The sequence below is a fragment of the Apodemus sylvaticus genome, chromosome 20 (assembly GCF_947179515.1).
Source record: "Apodemus sylvaticus chromosome 20, mApoSyl1.1, whole genome shotgun sequence".
Classification (NCBI taxonomy): domain Eukaryota; kingdom Metazoa; phylum Chordata; class Mammalia; order Rodentia; family Muridae; genus Apodemus; species Apodemus sylvaticus.
The window spans coordinates 48,517,135-48,542,810 of record NC_067491.1 but is presented as its reverse complement, the minus strand read 5'-3'; the positions used below and the strand labels follow the sequence as shown (position 1 = coordinate 48,542,810).

Below are 25,676 nucleotides of genomic sequence, written 5' to 3'. Positions count from 1 at the left end.
GCCTGGGCTGAGCTCAGTCTGTGGCTGTTTTACATGGGCCTCATGCAGAGTGTAAATGCAGGGGATTGCTGCCAACTAAGAGAACTTGGCCCTTTGAGCATGGCGGAGAGCCGCAGAGAGCAGACTGGTGTATTAGGAAAATAAGAGGCTCTGTCTGCTTTTTTGTAACTGCTAAATGCACTAGGAAAAAAGTCCCGTTTCTTCCGCAAGGCATTTTGAGTCTATATATTCTTTTTTCTAGAAAAGAGCTTAAATCTGGCATATGACAAATAAATAGCTAAATAATTTTGTTTTATTTGTGGTGCTGGGATCAAACCTGAGGTTACCCCTTGATGCCAGGCAAGCCCTCTACCCATGAGTTCTATTCCCAGCCCTTGACATTTTGAGACAGACTCTCACATAGTCCAGGCTAGGCTGGAACTCTTGATCATCCCGAGCCTCCCCAGTGCTGGAATTACAGGCATGCAGCATGACGCCGGGCACAACTAAGTAATTTATATAAATGTCTTCATAAATAACATTAAATCCTAACTTTACGTCAGGAGAATGTCATCGTGGTGTTTCTGGGATTGTGGCTTCTGTCAGGTTGAGCTTGAGAGTTGTCCAGGATGTGCCAGCTCCCCTGCTGGTAATGTCTTATTAATAACATGCTTTGGGTTTCTGAGCTCGGATGTTTTACGAGAGCGTGTCTCCCCTGGTTTTGCTTTACTAAAGGCACTGAAGCAATATCTTTGTGTATACGTCCGTATCCGTATCTGAACATTTCCCTAGCATAGATATCCTGGAGGGTGAGAGTGGGTCCGGGACGGTGATCCTTCTGGTGCTGATGGCCAGCTGCCCTCCAGGAAGTTTGCAAAAGGCCTGTTTCTGTTCTGAAACTGCCTGGAGCAAGGCTCGAAGCCCCAGCCCAGCCATGGCCCCCGGGCCCTGGCCCCAGGTTTTCACTCCATCGTTATCAAAAGCAGGCAGCACTAGCAGCAAGAATGCCCTCGATGCAGACAGGAGGAAAATGGAGTCTTATTTTTATTTCTTTGCCAAGGATCACCTGCTTTCTATAGAAAACTATGTATATGAAGTCAGCACAGATCAGCGTGTGGTGTCCAAATGGTTTTCTTTCTTTCTTTCTTTCTTTCTTTCTTTCTTTCTTTCTTTCTTTCTTTCTTTCTTTCTTTCTTTCTTTCTCTCTCTCTCTCTCTCTCTCTCTCTCTCTCTCTCTCTCTCTTTCTCTCTTTCTTTCTTTCTTTCTTTCTTTCTTTCTTTCTTTCTTTCTTTCTTTTTAACAATTTTTTTTTTTATTTTATGTATGTGAGTACACTGTAGCTGTCTTCAGACACACCAGAAGAGGGCATCAGATCTCATTACAGAAGGTTGTGAGCCACATGTGGTTGCTGGGAATTGAACTCAGGACCTCTGGAAGAGCAGTCAGTGCTCTTAACCGCTGAGCCATCTCTCCAGGCCAACCTCCCCCTTTTAAACATTCAGGGTGGCTGAACATTTGTTAATTAGCTATTTTGTTTCTTTTTTTTTATAGACTTTAAAACTTATTAAAGCTATTCTGTTTTTTGAAATTTCTTTTTTTGTCTAATATGCTCCTATTTTGTAAATCTGCCAGTACTTTCTTTTTCAACATGTTCTTTGGATTTTTAAAAATTTGTTATTTGGAAAGTTATGTTATATTCATACATTTTTATATCTTTTAATTTAAATTTTAATTTAAAACATTTTTTTAACTCTGTTTTACGTGGTGTATGTTTTGCAACATTCTGTGTGAGGAAGACCTTCCTCAACAGTCTTTCCACTTAGCATACATGGAAAGGCGGACTTTGACAGACTCAGCCATGTGTGGTGGACAGTTTCAAGAGGTTGGGGAATACCTTTAATGCAGAGCAAAAAGTTAGAATTTCCGGCAGAAAGACTTTTGGGCAGCTGAAATGTCCTTGAAAAGCAATTAAAAACTTAAGGTGACTTAGTTGAAGTACAAAAAAAAAAAAAAAACCAGTGTTTTTAAAAGAATCTGAGTTACATTGCAAAGCCCTGCACGGGTTGGATTCCTGGCACCACAGAAATAAAGTGAGTCAGGAGAAGACATTTTATAGGCGCGTGTTTTGGGAATGTCAGAGGTAGTGCTTGCTCTGAGCATGTGTGGCCGTAAGCATGTGTCACCACATTGAGTTGTCCCTGCGTGGTTCCTCCTGCTTCTGACCTTGCACTTTCCGGCTCCTTGGTAAGGATTCCTGCTCCTTCAGAATTATCTTCTCTAGGCCCAAAGTTGGAAGAAAAAATATTGGTTCTTCTTTGAAATTACTAAATAGACCCAGAGGTATACCTGGCAGGACCCATAGGCAGGGGGCTATCCTGTGCCTGCCCCAGACGCCTCACTGGGTTGGGCTGGACATGCACATGTCCCCTGGAGTCAGGAAGGGAATCATGTCCCATGGGCGCATGCCCGGTGGGGCAAGTTCCTCATGGTGCTGGCAGTGGGAGAGAGGGAGGCCCTGCTCAGCTGTTCTTACAGACGGCTCTCCTCAAGGTTCATTTTTCATTTATGCCAAGGTCAGCCCACACCCTTGGGGTGACTTGGCCTTCCAGACTTTATTGTGAGGCGTCTCTGTCACATCTGTGCTGCCTTCAAAGTGATGGGTGCCACTTGTGTTTGGTTTCTCAGGACCTGCTGAGCGCTGCCGGCTAGAACCAGGGGTGGGGGAGGGGGAGATTAGTAACCCTCCCTCACTCTTCCCTACCCTCTGTGCTTGGAGAGAGAGGCTAGCTGGTCAGGCACAGGTCTGAGGTGGCAAAACCACACTGGCTGCATATGAAGAGCTAGAGCCTGCAAACATTGCTTGTCCCTGGCAGCCGTGGGACCCTCATCGTCACACTCACCATTCCATCTGGTTTCTGGAATAGTGACAGGAGGAAGGAATGGACTTTCTCTTGCTTGTCTCTCTGTCTCTCTGTCTCTCTCTCTCTCTTGCTGTCTCACTTACTCCCATTACATGTCCATGTTTGGGTGTGAGACATGTATGCATGTACTTGCATGCACAAGCCAGAGGTCAACATCCAGTGTCTTCCTTGGTCTAGATCTGCCTTAAGTTTTGAGACAGGGTCTCTCACTGAACCTGAGACACATGGGTTCAGGCGGACTAGTCATGGGGTTCAGGGATCCACCCCTCTCTCTGCAGGTAGTGCTGGGATTTCAAACACCTATACACCTGCCCCCAGCCTTCCACACAAGTGCCGGGGCTTGATCTTCCTGCTTGAGTGGCAGGTACTTTACTGACTGAGACATCTCTCTAGTACCCCCTTTCTCAACTTTTATGACTCTCTAGGCTGCCTGCCCCATAGCTGAGTGACAGTCACCTTGTCTTTGAATATGTGAGGAAATTCCTTGACAGAACCCAGGCCCAGGCTGTCTGTGACTGACACTGAGAGCCCTGCCCGACTGGAGGCTGTTTATTAATGAAGAGTTACTTAGCATTTCCGAATACGAAGTGGAACAAGCAAGGTTGACAGAAGTTTGCACTTCTCGAGCTCAGATCTTCATGTAGTTTTAAAATAGTCGCTTGAATAGAGGGAAGATGCCGGATTCAACCTAAACTTGGCTTTTCTTCATTTTCTTTTCCTGTCAGCGGTAAAGATAGAATTGAGTCAATGAATGATATTGTGAGGGGAAATTTTTTTGTGTATGTGTGTTTTTGTTTTTTGGATTTGATTTTTTCGAGACAGGTTTCTCTGTATAGCCCTGGCTATCCTGGAACTCACTCTGTAGACCAGGCTGGCCCCGAACTCAGAAATGCGCCTGCCTCTGCCTCCTGAGTGCTGGGATTAGAGGTGCGCGCCACCACCACCAGGCAGGTGCTGGGATTATTTATCATATTGTGTTTGGCACATTTCCCAGTGCTTTGTGGGATTAGCAGATAGAGAACCAGAAGCCACCTAGTGGGCTGGGGTTCCCCCATACTATCTACTGGGGGACACAGCTTCCAGTTCATTGTGGCTTGTGGCGCTCAGAACTCCACTTCCCTGTGCCAGTGGTACCCCTCGCTGTCTGCTGTGTGCAGAAGGAGCTCGCTTTCTCCATTACGCCCACTCCCGTGTCTACCTCTGCAGTCAGTTCCCTGGGTGACTGGATGAGGCAGTCTTCGAGACGTCATCGCCACCTTAGAGAGTTGCTGAGGTCCCTTCAGGCTTTTGATGCTCTCCCTGTGCCTGTGTTGAAGTCAGCACGTGACACAGCCAGGTGTGGAGATGGTGACTCTCATGTGATGAACAGCCTGTGGTGACCAGCCCCTGGGAGCCTTGGGCCGCCCTACCCGGCTGACCCGAGGGGTGTTTCTCACGCACTGCCTTTTTCTGCAGGGATGCAGGATAGCGACTTGACTGTGAGAAGGCAGAGGGCTTTCTTGCCAGCACTTTTGCTAAATATAAGTCTAAACTAAAGCAGGCTGTCGGAGCGTCCCACATAAAGGTCATTGGTGAAAGGAGAGCTTTTGGGCTTCACCTACGTCATCTGGGTGAATCTGTCACACTCAGGAAATAGCATCACCTACCGGGGCTCTGTCACGTAACAGGCACCTTTGGTGTCAGACCCTAAGGATCGGGCGGTGCTGGCTTTTCCCCGCCCGGAGTGAGTTCTTGTGAGCTGTCTGCCTCACGTTTTCTTCTTAGTCTATTTACTGTCCTCAGAGCTGTGCCACTTGTGAATGAGACAGAGAACCACCCACCCACCGCCACCCTCACCCTGAAACCCTGGGCCTTGTTGTTAATGAAGGGAACGAGTGAAAATGTGTCATTTGTTGGGGAGTTTTGCAGAAATGTCAGGGTGAGCAAAATGGTGTGCACTCACGCCTTCTCCGGTCTGGCCTGGAGCCCTGTGGAGTCTGAGTGGGATTTTAATGTGACGTATCTGGGAAGACACCTCAGAGGGAACCATCTGCCACTGACTGCAGGTCTGTGAGGTTTTTCTAACTTTTGCTGGATTTCCTAAGGGCTCTAACTTTCAGAGTTATGCCTGGGACTCTGCCTTATCATGATCGATAAGGCTGGCACGACTTGGTGATTACTGTGTTCATAAAGAAATAAAAATAATGGTCAGACTCGGCTTTATTTAGTTAGGTTTTTGTTTTTAAAAGTACTTACAATTTCACATTTGATTGATTGATCGATCGATTGTGGGCAGTACAGGGGTGTACACACACACACACACACACACACACACACACGTGTACGCACATAGCACATCACTCCTACAGTCACACATTCTCTCTCTCTTGTGTTCTATGGAAGCTACCAACATGGCTGTGGGGACGCTGTCTTCGGAATCTGTGATGTGCTCAGATAATCCTTACGGTGTCTGGATAGGGTGAGAGTGGAAGCAGGTGTGGACATGACGTATGACGCTCTTGCCTGCCGTCCTCCTGATTTTTGGATTTAGGAATCCATTTCTAAAGATGAATTATTTTGCGGGGATACATACAGGAAAGTATTCAACACAACGCAGAGCTAAAGCACTAACATCGTCTGTGTTGTCATGAGACTCTATGTTCAGTGCGCAGGATCAGATGGCCTTGTGAAAGCTGGGCGTGCACTCCGCCATTGAGCCACCGCCCTCCCTTGCCTTGTGGCTTGGATTGCAGTAAGGGTCCATTTGAACCCATGGAAATTAAGGTAGAAGGAATTTTTGGGATCCCTTTGAGAAAGAAGAGACGTGATGTAATAGCCATCCCTCAAACGGAGAGACCTGCCGCAGAAAGCAGTACAAACTGCTTTTGTGTCTGGTGGACCCCGATGGTGGCTGGGGTGAGGCCACCCCTAATCAGCCGGCTGAAAGAAGTCATCTGTTCACCTCAAAGGTGTTATTATTAAGTAGGAAGAAATTAAATGAGTCAAATGTCAGGTTGGTCATGGCACACATATATAATACGTATATGGAAGTGTCATGTAGCAGCCTGAGGTCATATTCTCAATGTCTGCAGAGATGTGAGCTTGTGGTTGAATATGAACTGTGGAGAGTGCCACACAGGCCTGTGGTGAAGTAAGGTCAGCCTTACAGGATACATATGGAGAACATGGGTAGCCAATACATTGAATGGTAGAATATTTCTCTCTGTCTCTTTCTGGTTAGTGAGGTATATTTAAATTTCATGATGCATATTTATAAAATCTATAACCAACATATATTTTAAAATGTTGATCTCTTGAGACACTGCAGCACATGTTCTTTCTCAGCGGCAGTGTCATTGGCATGATGGGGACCCCTCTGAACACACGTGAGGATGCCAGGAGCCCCACCCATGGACTTAGCGTGCTCATGAAATGACTTAGTGTACTCATGAAATGTGTTCTGCTGTGGCTGTCACCACAGTCAAACTGAGAATATTTCTACCACCTGGAAAGAAATTCTAGACCCAGTAACAGTCACCTCCTGATCCAGCATAGCCACTAGTCTCCTTTCTGTCCCCAGGAACCTACCTTTCTCCTTCTCCTCCTCTTCCTCTCCTCTTCCTCCCGCCTCTGAAGTGCTCTACCACTGAGCTGTATCTGCAGCCTTGGATCTGCCTGTCCTGGAACTGCATGGATGTGCAAACCGCTCCCTGTGTTTAGAGCCCTCCAACCTCTATCCATCACAGGCGATGACAGATTCTTTTCTTTGCTCCTAGAATTGGTTCCTTCCATCATGAACAACTTGCTGAATCCGGACGCCATTTTCTCGAACAATGAGATGAGCCTGTCGGACATCGAGATTTACGGCTTTGATTACGATTACACCCTGGTGTTCTATTCCAAGCACCTCCATACACTCATCTTCAATGCTGCCCGGGACCTTCTCATCAACGAGCACAGGGTAAGGCCGCAGAAACCTTTCTGTCCGCTTTCCTTTGACCCCTTTGGTGTCTGAAGAACAGACAGCCCTGTGCATTCATGCCCAGACCTGCCCTTGGACAGAAGCCCTGCAGTGAGTGACTGCAGGGTGAAGAAGCAGGTTCTGGTCCATTCCAACTTTCCAGGTGACTCTTACCTAGAACCTAGTTGTGTGTATGTGTGTGCGTGAGTGTTCATGTGTGTGCAAGTGCGTGGATGTGCACAAGTATGTATACAGGTGGGAGTCATAAAACAACCTTGGGTGTCATCCTCAGAAATGTTGTCTGCTTCCCCTGAGACAGGGTCTCTGATTGGTCTGGAACTATTATAAGGAGAAGGCAGAATCATTGAAAAGCTGCTAGACTGCAAACTATTGAAGTCTCATTGAATCTGTCACTTTGATAAAAGAATCATGGTAACACTAATAACGTCAGACATATTGATAGAGCCATTCATGCAGCTGCAGACTTTTCTCTTGCTCTGATCGCTTCTCTTGACTGCTTCCCAGGAGTGTCGAGCTCTCTCTGTGCTGTTCTTCCTGTACACGCGGCTGGAGCGGCATCTGTGTTGGGACACGCAACGGCGGGACAGTTGGTTTTTAGTTTAACTTCTTTCCGGCAAGACAGTATAAAAGCTCAACTCCATTAAAAAAAAAAAACCTTTTGAAGTTTTTAAAAACAAGAATAGTTTTTCATGAAGCCAGAAATACAAGAACTGAGCAATGAATATATGTATTTTCATTTCATGTTTTCTAATGAGCATGGCACTGTTAGAAGGGCTCCTGGTGTCATCTCCTGATTTCCCACCTTTGTCAGTCCTCTGGTGTGTGTGTGTGTATTACACCTGCATTCACATGCACAGAGGTGAGGACAACTTTCGGAAGTCAGTGCTCTCTCTCTTTCCACCATGTGGTCTTGGGATTGAACTCCTATCATCGACAGGGAAGGACGTGACTGACTGCTCTTAGGTGTGGGGGAGGAAAAGGCTTATTGCAGATAAAAGGGAGAGCATAGGCAGAGGCAGGGACATCTGGGACAATCCAGAGTAAACATGGCCTGACTGGGCTGGGCTGTGTGGGGAGAGGAGGGAGAGGAAAGGAGTCACCAACCAGGAGGGGTGGCCGGGGCATAGCCAAAATGGATGCTGCCAGAGGGGCTGGGGACGGGGGAGGGGGGACAGGGGGTGGGGGTGGGGGGAGCCCTATCCAGTATTTGGGCTGGAGGGTTCAGGGAAGGGCCCTGTCAGCAGGTAGAGACTGAGGGATGCTGGGAACCTCGCTGCCAGCAGCCACTTTGATATATCACATAGGCCCCTCAGCTAGCCATTCATTCATTCGTCCTGGGTTTGAGACCGAATTGCACGCAGCAGGTGCCGTTCCCCATGGAGCCATATTGCCGATCCCCTTCTCGCCTTGTTACGTAGCACTGTTGACCACCTTTCTGCTCAGATCCAAAGCCCCCCATCCTCTGACTCCCCTCATTTTCAGATTATGTAAGGCTTAGTATAGAAAACTATGGTGATAAGACAGACTATAGCCCTGCCCACTTCCCTCAGTGCTGACATTCTGTTCATGCTGGGCCTTGTGTGGAAGATTTGCTACTGGCGTGGTAGTCCTCTCTGGTGTTGTCTCCTGTTGCAGAGTGCTGGGCGGGGTCCCTGTTAGCCGAGTCCGGTGCTGTCTGTGGTTTCTGGGCTAGCTCAGCACATCACTGAGGTGCATCGTAGGAAGTCTCTCCTGGGTTGGTCTGTTGGTTTTCCTCATGGCGGAATGGATTCTGGGTTTTTGGGGGGGTCAGAGGCCAAGTGCGGTTGTCATCTCGGCACAGCGGACATGTCACTGGGTGTCGACTTTGATGACTGAGGGATGGGTGTTTAGGTTTCTTCACTGCCCAGAGGCTCTTCTGGGAAGTCACTCTGTGGCTGTGAACACTACTGATATGTGAGAGACTCACTTAAAATGTGATCTTGTCCCCACTTGTGGACTGAGCAGTTGTCACATCTGAGTACTTCAGGTGCCTTCCTCTCAGCGCCCACCCTTCTGTTCAGCCCCCTTAGTCTATTCTCCACCTGATAGCAAGTGATTTTTTTTTTAAAGATGCGTTTTATTTGTTATTTCTGTGTGTCTGTGTGTCTCTATTCATGTGAGTGGGTGTCCATGGAGACCAGAAGACGGCCTTGGCCTCCCTCAGAGCTGGAGCTGTAGGTGGTTGGAACCACTGGATGCTGGTGCTGGGACCCGCCCCGGGCTAGAGCTATCTCTCCAGTCTCCCCCTTTAAACTAAGTAAATGTAGTCAGGTGGTGAAGGCCCACACCTTCAATCCCAGCACTCTGGAGGCAGAGGCAGAGGCAGGCAGATCTCCGAGTTCAAGGCCAGCCTGGTCTACATAGTGAGTTCCAGGACAGCCAGGGCTACACAGAGAAACCCTGTCTCCAAAAACAAAAATGAGCAAAAAACAAGTAAACAAAAAAAGTAAGGGTAAGATCATCAAACACCGTGGGGCCCCCCCTCCCTCCCCTCACTACACCCAGCTGTATCTCCCTTCTGGAAAATGAGGTTTTCATAGGCTTGCCAATGCTGCAGTCTCCTCTCTTGTCCCAGACCGTACAGGGCTGGCTGCTCCTCCTCTCAGCTGTGTGGCCTGCACACTGGCCTCTCTGAGGCGTGGATCACTGTGAGGCATTGTGCTGTGGGAATGTTCGCTTGCCTATGGCTTGGCTCCCGGGATAGAGTGGAACTTCCTTGGAGCCAACACTGTCACTTGTATTCTCTGTCCCTGGCACGGTGCTTGACACAAAGTACGCGCTCAACAAACGCTTGAGGTGCAGGCACTTGCACTCTGCCAGCGGGTGAGAGCTCTGTTTGGGCCAGCACTCCCTGAGGTTGTGCTGTCTTCTCCTCCTCTTCTGTGAGGTTTGAAAAAGCTTCATTTTCGGCTAGACTCAGAATCCAGGCTCCGTGACGCGCCAGACTAAAAGCTCTGAAAGAACAGTACACTTAAGGTATCCGGGCTGCTGAAATTCCCAGCTGCATTGTGGAAACTGGTAGCCATTCAGATAGCTGCAGGTAGCCACAAAGGTGGAACACAGCCAGGCTCCAGTGCTGTAGAGTCAGCTGTGCGTGGGGACACGCCCGATGTCTTCTGTCGCTCTGAGGAATAATGTTCCCAGGGCGATTCTGTACTGGGCAGACTTTGGACTTTATTATCCTGCTCCAGTTTTTCCTCAAGCCGTTGTCCTGTTGAGGCTCAGCTCTTCCTGTCTGTCCTCAAAGCCATAGACTATTGTTTTTCAACTGTAAGGAAATACTTCCAGCCAGTGTGCCGAGCTTGGGACTTGGTAACCGCTGCATGGAAGGAGAGAGGCGAGACTGGTTATTTCTTTTTTTTTGTCAACTTGACATAAGCTAGAGTTATTTGGGGATAGGAAACTCACTTGAGAAAGTGCCTCTATCAGATTGCATGTAGGCAAGTCTGTGGAGTTTTGCCTTGTTATTGAGGGTTGATTGATGCTGGAGGGCCCAGCTTATATAGAGAGTTGGGTTCACCTCTGGGCAGGTGCTCTTGGGTGCTAGAAGAAAGCCGGTTCCTGTCCTGGCTTCCCTTGACAATGGGTGACCTGAGAGTTACAAATGGAATAAACCTTTTCCTCCCTAAATTGCTTTTGGTTGTTGTACTGGCTGGTTTTGTGTGTCAACTTGACACAGGCTGGAGTTATCACAGAGAAAAAAGCTTCAGGTGAGGAAATGCCTCCATGAGAGCCAGCTGTAAGGCATTTTCTCAATTAGTGATCAAGGGGGGAGGGACCAGCCCCTCCCCCCATTGTGGGTGGTGCCATCCCTGGGCTGGTGCTCCTGGGTTCTATAAGAAAGCAGACTGAGCAAGGCAGGGGAAGCAAGCCAGTGAGCAGCCTCTGCATCAGCTCCTGCCTCCAGGTTCCTCCCTGTGTCCTGCCCTGACTTCCTTTGGTGATGAACAGCAATACGGAAGTATAAGTTGAATAAAGCCTTTCCTCCCCAACTTGCTTCTTGGTCACGATGTTTTGTACAGGAATACAAACCCTGACTAAGATAGTCATCATGGTGGGTTTTTGTTTTTGTTTTGTTTTGTTCTGTTTTGAAATTTCATATGCATTGAGGTTTTATGTGCACCCTCTGTCCGAGGGTGTCTAATCCCTGGAGACAGCTATGATCTGCCATGTGGGTGCTGGGACTTGAACTCAGGACCTCTGGACGAGCAGCCAATGCTCTTAGCCACTGAGATGTCTCCAGCCCTTGGCCATGGTGTTTTATGGAGCAATAGAAACCCTAAGACGGGTTCTGGGCTGGGCGAGGGTGGAGCAGGTGGGCGACGGTGGAGCAGGTGGGTGAGGGTGGAGCAGGTGGGCGAGGGTGAACTGGACATGACACAGACTCAAGGCTCAGCCGCTGTGCAGCTTGGTGACCTGGGCAAGTTCCTGACTCTGAGCCACAAACACACAGGGGCCACTGCCTCCTTCTTGCTGGGCAGTGAGCTTAGTGTGGTGCAGCTGGGGGATGCCCACAACTCTTCTTGACCCCCCCGACCCCACCCCCTAATGGAGGCTTCAGACTGCAGTTCTGACCTCTGTTCAGTGAGCAGAACCACATCACCACGGCTGGTTTAGTGTGGGTTTTGGCAAGTGTCTCAGTAGAGATGCAGAACTGTACATGGTGTTCAGACGTCTTGAGAACACCCACGGGGGGAATTATCAGGTCGGGGATTTCTTGGCACATACGCAGGTGTAAGATAAATGAGCCCAAATGTGACATTTAAGTCAGAGCTTTGTGCAGCCTGACTTGAAAACTTGCCACATGCCTTTAGGCAAGGGGTGCTGGGTGGTTCTAGGTAGCTCACAGTAGTGTGGCTTGGCAGGCTCATGGGGTGTGGGGGGTGGGAGGGTGTGGGGGGTGGGGGGGTCTTGATGCTTGCCCAGTGTTTCTTTCTGTAGAATAGGAATGGCGGCACCGACGGGCAGGCAGCAGAAGCTGGCAGATGGGTGTTCTCAGCTCTGGGGAAAGGAAGGCCGTGCCCTGGACTCTCATACAATCTAGAGCAGAGACTGACCTTTTGTATACTGTGATCGAGGATATGTAATTAGGAAACGGCAGACATCAGGTTGTCTCCCAAAGCTCCGTGTGTGCTCAGAGCAGTGGAAGTGGAGATGAGCTACAGGGAGACAGTTCCCCGGGACAGTAGCTGTGGGGTTTCCCCAGCTGGCACAGCTGGGTGAGGAGCTGTGGGGTTCCCCAGCCGGTACAGTGGGGCGAGGGCAGCAAGTTGTCCGGATGCGCCTCCTGAAGTGACTTCATTGGGATGTCATGGAAATGGGCAGCTTCTATTGGTTAATATTCCCATGCTGTGACAAAAGACCTGGCCAGGATAAAGAAGGGAAGGTTTGGCTTACAGCTTGAGGGTGCAGTCCGTCATGGCGGAGGGCCTGGAGCAGGATCAGTGGAGTCTGGTCACGTTGCGTCTGCAGTCAGGAGGCAGCAAGAAACACTGGTGGCCTGCTCACTCCTTTTCATTCAGTCCCGTGCCATGGTGCTGCCCGTGTCTAAGCTGGCCTCTGTTCCTCCGTTAGGAGCTCCTCAGACGTGTCCAGAGGTTTGTGTCCATGATGATACCAGATCCTGTCAGGGCGACAGTTAAGAGTGACCATTGCAGAGCGCTACATGCTGGTGTTAGATGCACAGATGGGTTTGTTCAAGGGGATGAGGTCTAATGTCAGCCTGGACAAACAGACAGGGCTCAGGGCAGGATGGACACAGAGGACCGTGCTGTGGTCTGTCCCCACTGGCGTCACTTTCCCATCAGAATGTAATGACTCCCGGGCCTCGAGACAGGAGCGATCTGTGTCCATCCTGTGTTTAGTGCTCTCCTTTTCTTTCCTATTTCTTTTTTTTTAAAGACAGGGACTCAGGTAGCCCAGGCCACCCTTGAACTCAGCGTGTAGCCGAGGATAGCCTTGAACTCCTGATCCTTCTACAGCTTTGTAAGCGCTGGGGTCCCAGGAGTGCACCCCCATGTCCGTCGTCTTCTTTCATTCTTAGCTAAGCTGTGTGTCCTTTCTTCTCTATCAGTATCCTGCGGAAATCAGGAAGTATGAGTATGACCCAAACTTTGCCATCCGGGGACTCCATTATGATGTCCAGCGGGTGAGTTTGTGCTCCTGTTTCTCTGAAGTTTCTTGGTGTTTGGAAATAAAGTGCAGCTCAACAAAACCACAGGCGCTTTCCTTGGGGAATGGTTTGGAATGAAGTTCTGTGCGGTTGCAGAACCAGATTGTCCAGATGTATCTGGTAGAGCCGGTGGGCAGAGGCCTGAGGAAGGCTTCGTACTGTTTGGGAGTGCCAGCCGATGCTGGTGATGCGGGAGGAGGAGCCAGCTGTCGCATAGTTTCCCTTTTTTTTTTTTACTCATGTACCATTTCCTTAAAAAGCACCTCAGTTAACAAGCAAGGCTTTTGGAAACTGTGTGCCAGTGGTTCTCAACTTGTGGGTTGTGACCCCATTGGGGATATAATGACCCCTTCACAGGGTTGGCAGTGTCTAAGACCATCGGAAAACACAGATATTCATACTGTGATTCATAACAGTAACAGTTGTGAAGTGGCCAGGAAAATAATTTTATGGTTTGGGGGGGGGTCACCTCAACGTGAGGAACTGGGGCTGGAGAGATAGCTCAGTGTTAAAGGCTAGGCTCACAACAACAGGCTTCAAGGATCGCAGCATTAGGAAGGTTGAGAACCACCGTGTTAGGGAAATGTAATGGTGACAGGATTTATAACAACCCTTGAATTGCTCAGCTTGTATGCAAATCGTTATTCACATGCGTGTACATGTTTATGTCCTTAAAGGCCGTGTTGATGAAGATCGATGCTTTTCATTACATCCAGATGGGAACGGTGTACAGGTAAGCGACGGCCCATTCACAGGCTAACCTGGGGGTGTCGGGTCTCAGGCCCTGGTAGCTGACTGGGGCTGAGGGAAGTAGCCTAGTGTAGATCACACTCCTGCCACTTCCTGACTTGTTCAGGAATGTGTGGTGAGGCCTGGTACTCGGTAGTGCTGAGGGCTGGGCTATGGGGATGCCTTCTGGGACATGAGGGTGGGTGAGAAGTCACACAGGTGAACAGTACAGCCCAGAGTGGCTGGTGAAGGTGGGCTTGCAGGCCCTTGGCATGGGGAGCCGTCAGGAGGAGGCTGGGATGCTGAGGAGGGTTCCTGGGAGGAGGCCTAGAGGGTCAGGAGAGCATCTCCTCCTCACTAGGATGGTTACGGTGTCGGATATTAAGACTTCCTTTCTTCTTTATTAGAATTTGTCTCTCATTATTGAAATGAAAATTTTTGCCTGTTGACATTTTCTTATTGGGGAAGGGTCCGGGAGGGTGGGCTGGATGTACTTAGTTTGTTTCATACACTTTAAAAACCATGCATGCTATAGTTTAGATTCTTGTCTCAAATACTCTGCTGGGTTTTTTCCTATGAGAGTAGAACAGGTGTGTAGGTAGGCGTGAACAGCTGTGACGGCTCAGGGCCGCCAGCCCTGAGTTCTCTTCTCTGCGCATGCACACACACATGTACACACATGCACACACACATGCAAACACACATGCACATGTATAGTTTCTAGACAGAGTGGTCCCAGTTCTTGCTTCTGGCACTCTGTCCTTAGACTTCAGTTGTTCCGGCTGTCACTCTTTGTGCCGACGCCTTAGGTCTCAGCCCTGGACTCCCAAGTGGGGATGTGCACCCCATCTTCTACATTGTTTGCTTTCTCCTTAAACGTAATAACTTCTTTTTCATTGTTTCTTGTCCTGCCCAGGTGTCTCAAAATGTCACATGGGTCGAACATGATTGTTTTCCAATAACTTAAAAGTTTCTCTTTTTTTTTAAAAAAAATCAGATGCTGTCTTCCTGTTGCGGTCTAGCCTGGCTGTTTGTCTCAGGGCAAGCGTTGTCAGGGGACAACTTTATGGAGTTGATTCCAAGGATCAGACCCAGATTAGCTGTCACAGAAGTGAGGGTCTCTAGTGTTGGGCAAAGGCCTCACCTGATCTTTCCTTTTGTCTCTATCTCTGTCTTAGTTTCGGTTTCATTACTGTGAGGAGACACCATGACCACAGCAACTCTTATAAGGAAAACATTGAATTGGGGCTGGCTTACAGCTTCTGAGGTTTAGTTCATTATCATTATGGTGGGGAGCATGGCAGTGTCCAGGCAGACATGGTGCTGGAGAAGGAGTAGCAGAAAGAGGCTGACTGTGTGTAGCACTAGGTACAGCATCATTGAATGAGACCTCAAAGCCCACCCCCACAGTGAAACACTTCCACCGAAAGGCCACCTTCTTAAGAGTGCCAATCCTTATGGCCAAGCCTTCAAGCCCATGAGTCTCTGGGGGGCCATTCCTCTTCAAACCAAGGTCTCTGTTTCCTCCCTGACCTCAGGGACCGGACATGAGTCCCTCCTCTTTTACAAGTGTCCCACAGTGCACTTGAAGTCTTCAGCGTATAGCTAGGTTTTAGGCTTTCTATTCTACCTACTTTCAACTCTTGGTTGCTTCTACCCAAGTTTTTAAATTACTGGGTTCGTTAAGACTCTTAGTTGAGTAACTGAAAATGAGCACAACCTGGTTTAATAATGAGAAAGTTGCTTTGCTGACTGCAGTCTAGGGACAGGTCGGGGCATGGGCATGGCTGACTCTGAGCTCGAAATTGATCTTGTCAGAGCTTACTGCTCTTTCTCGGGAGTGTGTCTGTGTGTTTTCATTTGTGCTTACGTGTGTGTGTGTGTGTGTGTGTGTGTGTGTGCGCGCTCGCGCGCGCGCGTGCGTGCGTGCTGTGTGTAGAGGTCAATATCAGGTGTCTTTCCCAGTCACTCTTTATTTTTGAGACAGGGTCTCCCCATGAACTTGGGGCTCACGGATTTGACCAGACCGGCTGGTCAGCAAGCCTCAGGGGTCCGTCTGTCTCTGCTCCATGGCTCTGGTATGATTATAGGCATGGAGCGGCTGTGTGCAGCTTACACTATTGTCTGTTGTTGTTGTTGTTATCATGATTAAATGTGGGTTCCGGGCGATCAACTTCAGCTCCTCCTGCTTGTGTGGTAAGGGCTTCCCTGACTCTCTGTCTTGGTGTCATCAAGCATCCCCAGCTTGCCTCCTTCAGCCTCAGCTCCACAGAGAAGAGGAGCTTCGTTTTATTAGCATAGGGAGTGACTGAGCTGGGCAGAGGTAACATCTGGCCTTTGTTTCATCTTCCCCAAGACCGCCCCGCCTGTCTCGTGCTCCTCCCCCCTGGGAACCCCCCTTCCTACCCCGTCTATGGCCCCCTGCGTCTGTGTGTCTGTCCTGTTTCATCCTCTCGGCCTGAAGTGGTTCTGCTCCTTCCTTGGTCCATGCCAGGTCCTCCTCACCCCACCCTGACCGTTGTTCCTTTTATGTGTGTAAGTTCTTTGCATTGGCAGAGTGGTGTGCGCCTGTCTCTGGGGTCATCCTCACGTCCCCTTTGCTGCCTGTGCATCACTGGTCTCAGCAGGCTCTGGATGCTGTGGGAGTCTTGGTTTCTCTGTCCAGTGGCCAGCTCCAGAGCCTGCTCTGTACAGCTGGTTGTGGAGTGGAGGTGTTCCGGGCAGGCAGGCAAAAGTGCATTTCTCGTTCACCTCTGAACTAGTCAAGAGTAAACAATGGGAAGAAACCTGTGAGGCTCACTCGTGCTCTGTTTTGAGATCTGCTGTAGGCTACCCTTAGACTTGGGTTTCATTCAGCCGCAGCGCAGCGCTGGCTTCCAAGGGCCAGATCAGGCCTGGGAGTTGGGGGAGGCAGGGCCGCGGGGAGGGAGGGGGAAGGGAGGGAGGCCTCAGGCCTCAGCCGTCAGCTCGTGGTTCCCCTCATGCTTTCGCTGGCTTTCTTTCCTTGTATGGCTCTGTAGATGGCTGCTTGGCCAGAGCTGGTCTCCAAGGTCAGTCTAGAATGGCCTGCTTTGCCGCCAGTGTCTTATCTGATTGCTGGAGCACAGTGTTCGTTTGTTCTCAAAAGGCCAAGAGTTGTGACAAGTCAAGTCATGCAAAATGTCACTGAATGCAGTGGGGTGCTTTTAAACCTAATGTGGGGAGCGGAGCTAGGAGGATATCACATATCAACGTGGAAACTACGTAGTGTGTGCACCTCAGTATCGGGTTCACATAGTGTGTGCACACCTCAGTGTCAGGTTTGTATAGTGTGTGCACACCTCAGTGTCAGGTTTGTATAGTGTGCGCACCTCAGTATCGGGTTCACAGCGTGTGCGCACCTCAGCATCAGTAGTAGGCTTTGTGCCTAATCAGCCTGTTAGAACTCCTGCTGATTGACTTGCCCCTGGGGAAGGCAGCCAGGCCCTCTGCGGTTTCCTAGTCACTGGCTCTGTTTCTCAAGTGCTCACTGCTGGAGAAGGGTAGAAAAGCAGCGGCCCTCTGGGATGGGCCACTCCAGTTGAGCATGTGGCCCCCCACTCAGCGTGCTGGTGACAGAGGCCAGAACGACACTGGCTCTGCAGGGACTGGACTCATTTGCAAGTTCCAGGGGCTGGCAGACCCTGCACTGCCTGCCTGCAGTGGGTCCTGGGTATAATCCACGTAGCCTCCTGTGTGACTTTTTCTACCTCAGCACTCAATGTAGGGGACAGGAAGGAAGGAAGAAGACTGAGTTAGAACAGGAACACCCTTTCTCTGCTCACATAGTGAAACACTCTGGCCCTAAGCAAGACCTTGGCAAGCCTTCCATCATAGTGGGCTGACGGCTGTGGAGACCCTGGATTGAAATCCTGACACGCTGCTTTCTACTTGGCTAACTTTGAGGAAGACACACACAGCCATTCCTGTGGGAAGAACACTGACCCCTAGGGTGGGTGACGAGTAATTGAGCTCCCAGGTGTAACCCCGCTTGGCATGTCAGATGTGATGTAGGATTAGTTACTGCTGTAAATTTGTTTTGTTTGTTGTTGTTTTCTGAGACAGGCCTTCTCTGTGTAGTCTCGGCTGCCCTGCAACACTTGTCTGTGGACCAGACTGCCCTGGAGTGCAGAGATCTGCCTGCCTCTGCTTCCTGAGTGTTGGGACTAAAGGCGACCGCCACCCCTGCTGGCCGTAATTCTGGAACTTGCTAGCAATAGAGGCCGAACAGTAGCGTCCTGCCCGCTGGCTACAGCTGCTGCTGTGGCCTAGTTTGTCTCAGGGCGATACAAGTCTCCTGCCAAGTGGAAAAGCCCTCTCAGGTGATGGAAGTCCAGACTTGTTCTCTCCGCTGAGCATCTGTATTTTTTGCAGAGGCCTCAGTGTTGTCCCCGATGAAGAGGTCATAGACATGTACGAGGGGTCCCACGTGCCCTTGGAGCAGATGAGTGACTTTTATGGAAAGGTAAGGAAAGCCACTGGTTCGCCTGAAGCAGCCATCTTTCTTCTCTGTTTGGCAGTTTTGTGGCTGGGAAAACATCTTAGGGAGGAAGGACTTACGACTTACTTTGGCTTCTGGTTTTAGAGATCTTGGCTTTGGGGCATCCAGGTCTGTGGTGAGGCAGAACGTTGGTTAGAAGGGTGTGGTGGGGGAAAACGGGGAGCAGAGGCGGCTTTAGGGGCTGAGATACATCTGCTTCCTGCGGCTGGGCCCTGCTTTCTGCTAGTCAGCTGTGAGTTAGTCAGTCAGGATATTAGTCTCCTGATGCAGTTAACAGCCTTATGATCCCCTGACTTTGTAGTAGCACCAGCTGGTAAGAGCCAAGCCTTGAGCTCACGGCCTTTTGGGGAAGGGGCACTTGTAGCTAACGACCTTTAACTGTTGGGCTCGCCTGCTCAGTGATTGGCAGAATCCAGAGATTGAGTCTTGGGGGATTATAGATGTGAGAGTGGGGTGCTGAGGAATCCCCGTGGGCTCTTGCCGGCTGACTTCCTGTCACCCGTGATTTCTCCCTCTCTGGGGACTGTCTTTCCATCCTCTCTTATCCACCCCACTCATTACCATCCCTGAGCAGGTGTGGCCCTGCCTTTTGGCCTAAGCCACTAGGGGTGCCGGAGGAGGTGGGCTGGAGCACTCTGAGACTGAGGCCTGCTCGGCTGCCTTTGCCTGGGCCTAGCTTCTTTCACCTCCGTGATCTCCTGAGAGGGAGCGGGAAGTGAGCATGGGAGGCCAGGACAGGCAGCAGGGAGGGAGTATCCAAGTGTCTCCAGAAAGCCGCTTCCACTGAGGCTCAGGAACAAGGGAGCATTTCACCATGTCACCGCGGGAAGGGCCCTCTGAACAGAGGGAGCTGAGTGTGGGTTCCCGGAAACCTCTGACCTCCCGGCAGCCTCCTGCCGCTTGTTACCTTGTGAGAAGGGACTGTGTCACTAAGCCTGCTTTCCCTCTGCAGAGTTCTCACGGGAACACCATGAAGCAGTTCATGGACATCTTCTCACTGCCTGAGATGACCCTGCTGTCCTGTGTGAACGAGCACTTCCTGAAGAACAACATCGACTATGAGCCGGTGCACTTGTACAAAGACGTCAAGGTGAGGGCAGAGGGCAGAGGGCAGGGGGAGCTTGGGGCTGTGGCACTGTGGCTTCCCAGAGAAAGCCAGCTGCTGTCTAGGTGTGCGTGCGCGTGCGCGTGCGCGTGCGCGCGTGTGTGTGTGTGTGTGTGTGTGTGTGTGGTGGCAGCGGGTTCAGTAGTCCCTCTTAGCTCACCTGTCTCTGTGATTGACGGTGGAGGTCATAAAGGGACACAGCTGTTTCAGGATCATCAGGAAACCAGGGCAGCGTGCTCTGTCACAGATGTGCCCGCTGTGACCCGGACGTCTAATCCTCCGGCAGTCCTGCCTGCCCTCTCACCCAAGTCTGCCATGGCGAGGTTATCTCCTTCACACAGCAGAGGCCATTGTCCCTATCAGGCAGGAGTCACCCAGGGGAGCCCTTTTAAACTGCAGAACATGATCACACGCCTTTATGGGATACAGTGTATTTGTACACTGTACCCCATCAAGGTGTCCAGGGATGAGGCTGGGGGCAGGGAGAGGTGGGTTAATAGGGAACTTTTTCTCATATCCAAAAGGCCCCGGAGGCTCACCGAGGCTGGCTCACCCCTGGGGCTGCGGACAGATGCTTCTGTATATGCTCTATAAATTCGTGTGTTGTATTTTGTGTTCATAGTCACATTTATAGAGTGGTATGTATTAAGCTGTGTCAACTTTCTTTTTTCTTTTCTTTTTTCTTTTTTTTTTTTTTTGGTTTTTTGAGTTAGGGTTTCTCTGTGTAGCACTGGCTGTCCTGGAACTCACTCCGTAGACCAGGTTGGCCTCAAACTCAGAAATCTGCCTGCCTCTGTCTCCCAAGTGCTGGGATTATGGGCATGCGCCACCACGCCCGGCTGTGTCAACTTTCTTAATACTAAACCTTTGCCTGGCCTTACAGAACTGTTTGCGTGTAGAGATGAGAAAGGGCACAAGGATGCAGGGTGGCAGGTGTCTGTTTATATCCTATGTGTAAACTGCTGTGTCATGTGGGCCTCATTCAGAAATACATAAATAACCCTTCCTTCCTTCCTTCCTTCCTTCCTTCCTTCCTTCCTTCCTTCCTTCCTTCCTTCCTTCCTTCCTTTCTTTTCTTTCTTTCTTTCTTTCTTTCTTTCTTTCTTTCTTTCTTTCTTTCTTTCTTTCTTTCTTTCTTTCTTTCTTTCTTTCTTTCTTTCTTTCTAATTGGATATTTTCCTTATTTACATTTCAAATGTTATCTCCTTTTCTGGTTTCCTGCCCAGAAATCCCCTATCCTGTCCCCTTCCCCTGCTTCTATGAGGGTGCCCCCCCCCACTCCTGCCTCCCAACCTCCCTGCCTTCCTGTCCTGATCCCTACACTGGGGCATCGAGCCTTCTCAGGACCAAGGGCCTCTCCTCTCATTGATGTCTGACAAGGCCACCCTCTGCTATATATGCAGCTGGAGCCATGGGTCCCTCCATGTGTACTCCTTGGTTGGTTGTTTAGTCCCTGGGAGCTCTGGGGATCTGGTTAGTTGGTTGATATTGTTGTTCTTCCTATGGGGTTGTAAACACCTTCAGCAGTTTTAGTCCTATCTCTACCTCCTCCATCAGGGACCCCATGCTCAGTCCAATGGTTGGCTGCGAGCATCTGCCTCTGTATTTGTCAGGCTCTGGCAGAGTCTCTCAGGAGACAGCTGTATCAAACTCCTGTCAGCAAGCACTTCTTGGCCTCCACAATAGTGTCTATGTTTGGTGTCTGTATATGGGATGGATCCCCAGGTGGGGCAGTCTCTGGGTGGCCTTTCCTTCAGTCTCTGCTCCACACTTTGCCACTGTATTTCCTCCTGTGAGTATTTTGTTCCCCCTTCTAAGAAGGAAGGAAGCACCGACACTTTGGTCTTCCTTCTTCTTGAGCTTTCTTTGGTCTCTGACTTGTGTCTTGGGTTATTCAGAGCTTCTGGGCTAATATCCACTTATCAGTGAGTGCATACCATGTGTGTCCTTCTGTGATTGGGTTACCTCACTCAGGATGATATTTTCAATTTCCATCCATTTGCCTAAGAAGTTCATGAAGTCATTGTTTTTAATAACCGAGTAGTACTCCATTGTGTAAATGTGCCACATTATCTGTATCCATTCCTCTGCTGAGGGACATCTGGGTTCTTTCCAGCTTCCGGCTATTATAGATAAGGCAAGGAGCTGCTTGGGAGTTGTATTGGCCACAGCCTCTGTCACTGTGGAAGCCCATGCTTCCCCAAGAGGCCTCCTGGCCTACGTGAGCTAGGATTGGGATGTGTAGACGGTGGCCCGGCAGGAAGTGAGTCCTGAAGCTGTGTCAGTGGCACTAATTCCACTCCTCAGCTCCTTTCCACTGATGACGAATCTGCCTTTTCACAGGACTCCATAAGGGATGTCCACATCAAAGGGATAATGTACCGAGCTATTGAAGCGGATATTGGTATGTACGCAGTAGCATCTGCTGTGTTAGGTGTGTGAGCATCTCAACATCACACTGAGGGCTGAGCAGGGACCACGGGTGTTTCCTGAGGGTTGTTTAAGGCCCCTGATCCTGGCAGTGTAGATGTCTGCTCTGTGTTCTAGAGCTTGGTGTCTGTCCTAAGAGAGGGGATGGCAGCTGTACTGTATTCTCCTTCAGTCCAATGAGGTGTGCATGTGGGGGGGGGAGGGGGTAGTCTTTGTTTTCTATGCACTGGGCCTTCACATACTTCCCAGAATCAACCTTCCTTGAGACCTCAGTTTCCCCTTTGTGCCCAAGACACAGGTGCTTATCAAGTGCCTGCAAGTACCTGACTCCATCCTGAGTGTGTGAGTTTCTCTCTCGTTCCTAGAAAAGTACATCTGTTATGCTGATCAGACTCGAGCGGTGTTGGCTAAACTGGCTGCCCACGGCAAGAAGATGTTCCTCATTACCAATAGCCCGAGTAGCTTTGTGTAAGTCTGTCTCCCCTGGCCAGCTGTTGGCTCGTGGGTCAAATGCCATTCGTTTTAGTAGCTGGAAAGACATAGTTTGCAAGAAAATAAAAAAAGTTCATCCCTCTGATGTCAGCTCACCTGGCTGCCTTGTTCCAGAGACAAAGGGATGCGGTATATCGTGGGGAAGGACTGGAGAGACCTGTTCGACGTGGTCATTGTTCAGGCTGAGAAACCCAACTTCTTCAACGACAAGCGGAGGTGAGGGCCCGGCTGCTGGGGGCCTTGACTGCACTTGTGAATACAGGGACAACGTGCTATAGTGAGATCCAGTCTCAGAATCTAAGCATCTGAGACATAGCTTCTGACGCGTGACCTGTCTAACGCTCGGCTCCAGGAACAGCGGCCGGGCACAGAGCAGACTGTTCTCCGTGGAGTGTGGGCTGTGGCTCTGAGTCAGGCTTTAGAAACTGAGACTACAGAGGAGAAGGAGGATTAATACCACACAGCAGAGTAGGCTTGGGCTCCGGATGCCTTGTGGGGTGCAAGGGAACATCACCAATGCCAGACTGCCTGGTGGCAACTCTTGAAACAGCTAATTGGGGCATTTCAAATTGCAGGTGGATTTTGCAGAATTCTCTGCATCCCAGTACTAGTCTCAGCCATGTCTTCTATAATGTCCTCCTGCCTCGGGGGCTTTGGGAAGGGGAAGGGAAGAGGTCAGGATCAGTGTCCTCTACCTTGGGGACAGACTAGGTAGCCCAACTCCTAGAGGCCCACATAGTTGAAGATTCTTATGACAGCATTCTAGGAAGAGCTTCTGTCTGTCTATGGCCTAGTTTGGGAGGGGTTTTCCCAGACCTTACCTGATCTGTAGTTGGTGACCAGCACTCTTGAGGCCAGTGGCCTAGCTCTGGGTAGTTCCAAGGATCCTAATGTGGTGTCTGAAGTTAGGGCAGTGTGTGTACCATCGGGGTGCTAAGTTCCAGAGTTCTCAGAGTCACAGTGACTCTAGGAAGTAGAGGTAACCTTAACCCAGCATAGAAAAGGAGACTGAACCTTGAGTGTGGTCAGACGCTACCTGCTGGCTGCTGGCCACATTGCCTCTAGCGCCGTCATAGGGTTCCTGTGAAGCCTGGGCCTCCCTTTCCCCAGGCTCTTCTGAAAGGTTTATCTGAGGTGGAGGGGTCAGGCCTGGGCTCTTCCTGGGAGGGACTCAGCCTAGCACTGTTTTTTTACCCTTGTTCTAGATGTTGGCTGAGACGTCCCCTTTCCTTCTGTTTTTGATTGAAGCCAACAGTTGAGGATGGCCTGTTATTCAGAATATCCATGTGAAGGGATGTTACACAGTCACTAAAGCAGCCAGCATATCTTACCGCAGAGTTCAAGAGCTAGCTACTTCCTCCTCTCAACCACCCTCCACGTAGGTGTCAGACTATGACATCACAGGAGAGGTTGCTGACAGGATCAAAGGAAGAGAGATCTAAATAAAGGTGTACAAAATGATCTTCATGGTTCTCAGAAAAGGCAAAGTGGGTTCTGATACCTCTAGTCAGTTTCTATTTCCGTGACTGCAGAGACAATTAGCCCGAAAAGACTCTGAGTCCCGCAGGCTGTGCCCTGGGGTGAGGGACAGGACACCCTGCCCCCAGCCTCTTCAGCGCTCCCACTCCTGCCCTTGCCTGGCATCTGACCCAGGATGCCTGAGTTCCATACGTCTTTGGGCAACAGTGTTCCTGCAGGCTTTGCTTTGGGAAGCGATGCTTTCTGCCCTGCCCAGTGTCCTAGGGCAGCGGGTCAGGACCTTACACACAGAGTCACATATCAGATATTTACTTTACGATTCATAACAATAACAAAATAACAGTTATAAAGTAGCAATAAAAGTGATTTTAGGGTTGGGAGTCACCATAGCATGAGGAACTGTAGGGTCACAGACGGCATTCGGAAGGTTGAGGACTGCTGTCCTAGGGAAACCTGACTGGAGGGCTTGTGCTTGCCAAGGGTGGTTGGCTCTAGAATTCTTTTTCTCTTTTTTTCCTTGTTCTTCATCACCTACTTGTGTGTAGTGGGTCTATAGTGGGGTCTGCGTGGTGTGGAATGGGGTGACCTGGGTCAGGGGACGCAGTGCGGTTTGGAGTTCACGAGCTAGCTACTTCCTCCTCTCAGTCACCCGCCACGTAGTATCTTGTGCCGCAGTGAGCTTTCACTGTCACCGTGCATTCCAGTAACTTGTCCCTTTTCTGTTGCTAGACCTTTCCGGAAGGTGAATGAGAAAGGTGTCTTACTCTGGGATAAAATCCACAAACTGCAGAAAGGCCAGATTTACAAGCAGGTATCCACGCCTTCTCGGTTTCTTCCTGTTGCTTTGCTTTGCGGGCCCAGGCTGCGGGTGCTGGGACTGGCCAGGTGCTTGGGACAGTCGGGCCCCTTGGCTGGCAGATTATCAATTTCTTATAACTCAAAGTTGGCTGGGTTTTTTTTTTTGTTGTTGTTGTTGTTGTTTTTGTTATTTTAAATAACATTTAAAGCATTGCCCTCTATAAAATGTAAAGTGTCAGTAGTAAACCTTGGAGCTTTCTCTTTGAGGATCGTTAATCTTGGTCTTTTGCTCACCCACCGTATATCTTTTTTTTTTTTTTTTTTTGAGACACGGTTTCTCTGTGTAGCCCTGGCTGTCCTGGAACTCACTCTGTACTCAGAAATCGCCTGCCTCTGCCTCCCAAGTCCTGAGATTACAGGCGTGCGCCACCATGCCCGGCTACCCACCATATTTCCAGCTGAAAAACATTTCATGTGCAGGTTTAAACACCAGGGCATGGAATGAGGCCATCAGGAGTTTGAACCATGGCTGATTAATTTTTTGACACCAGAGTTGTTTTCTTGACTGAATGTTCTTGGTGGGTGTGTAATAGCCTGCTGGATTTAACAATGAGTATATCTTCTAGGCCATAAAGAATTAGTTTTAATTCAGACATTTTACTTCTAACAAGTCAGAAGATTTAGACGTGGCTCGTAGAACTTTCTGTGAGAATGTTTACAAGATGGGTGACAGTTGTAAATGTTCACCATCAAGGAGTTGGCAGAAGGAATCAACTGTGGTAATAATAATAAAATTAAGAGTCATTTGTATAGAATAATGGTCTCGGCATGTTTGGTTACTGTAAAGATAATTGCAGAGAGGCTTCTGTCATCTGAAATGTTGTTTTTGTTGTTTTTGTGACAGTCTCACTATGTAGTCCTGGCCAGCCTGGACTACGTAGACCAGGCTGGCCTTACTCACAGAGATCCACCTGACTCTGCCTCCTGAATGCGGGGATTAAAGTTGAGCACCATCATGTCTGACTGTGAAATTTTTTCGGAGTACATTTGGCATCAAAGAAAAGTCTGA

At 49.6% G+C, this 25,676-nt stretch overlaps 1 protein-coding gene across 1 annotated transcript in view; it reads left to right on the top strand.

Moving 5' to 3' along the window:
- The window catches only part of Nt5dc3 (5'-nucleotidase domain containing 3), a 51,549-nt gene that overhangs the window by 14,291 nt on the left and 11,582 nt on the right, over positions 1 to 25,676 (top strand). The window contains exons 2-10 of the mRNA XM_052165229.1: positions 6,657 to 6,841; positions 12,957 to 13,031; positions 13,733 to 13,788; positions 18,177 to 18,267; positions 19,256 to 19,393; positions 21,752 to 21,812; positions 22,204 to 22,306; positions 22,445 to 22,546; positions 24,539 to 24,620. Coding sequence (XP_052021189.1) covers positions 6,657 to 6,841; positions 12,957 to 13,031; positions 13,733 to 13,788; positions 18,177 to 18,267; positions 19,256 to 19,393; positions 21,752 to 21,812; positions 22,204 to 22,306; positions 22,445 to 22,546; positions 24,539 to 24,620 — 893 coding nt within the window. The remainder of the gene's footprint in view (positions 1 to 6,656; positions 6,842 to 12,956; positions 13,032 to 13,732; positions 13,789 to 18,176; positions 18,268 to 19,255; positions 19,394 to 21,751; positions 21,813 to 22,203; positions 22,307 to 22,444; positions 22,547 to 24,538; positions 24,621 to 25,676) is intronic.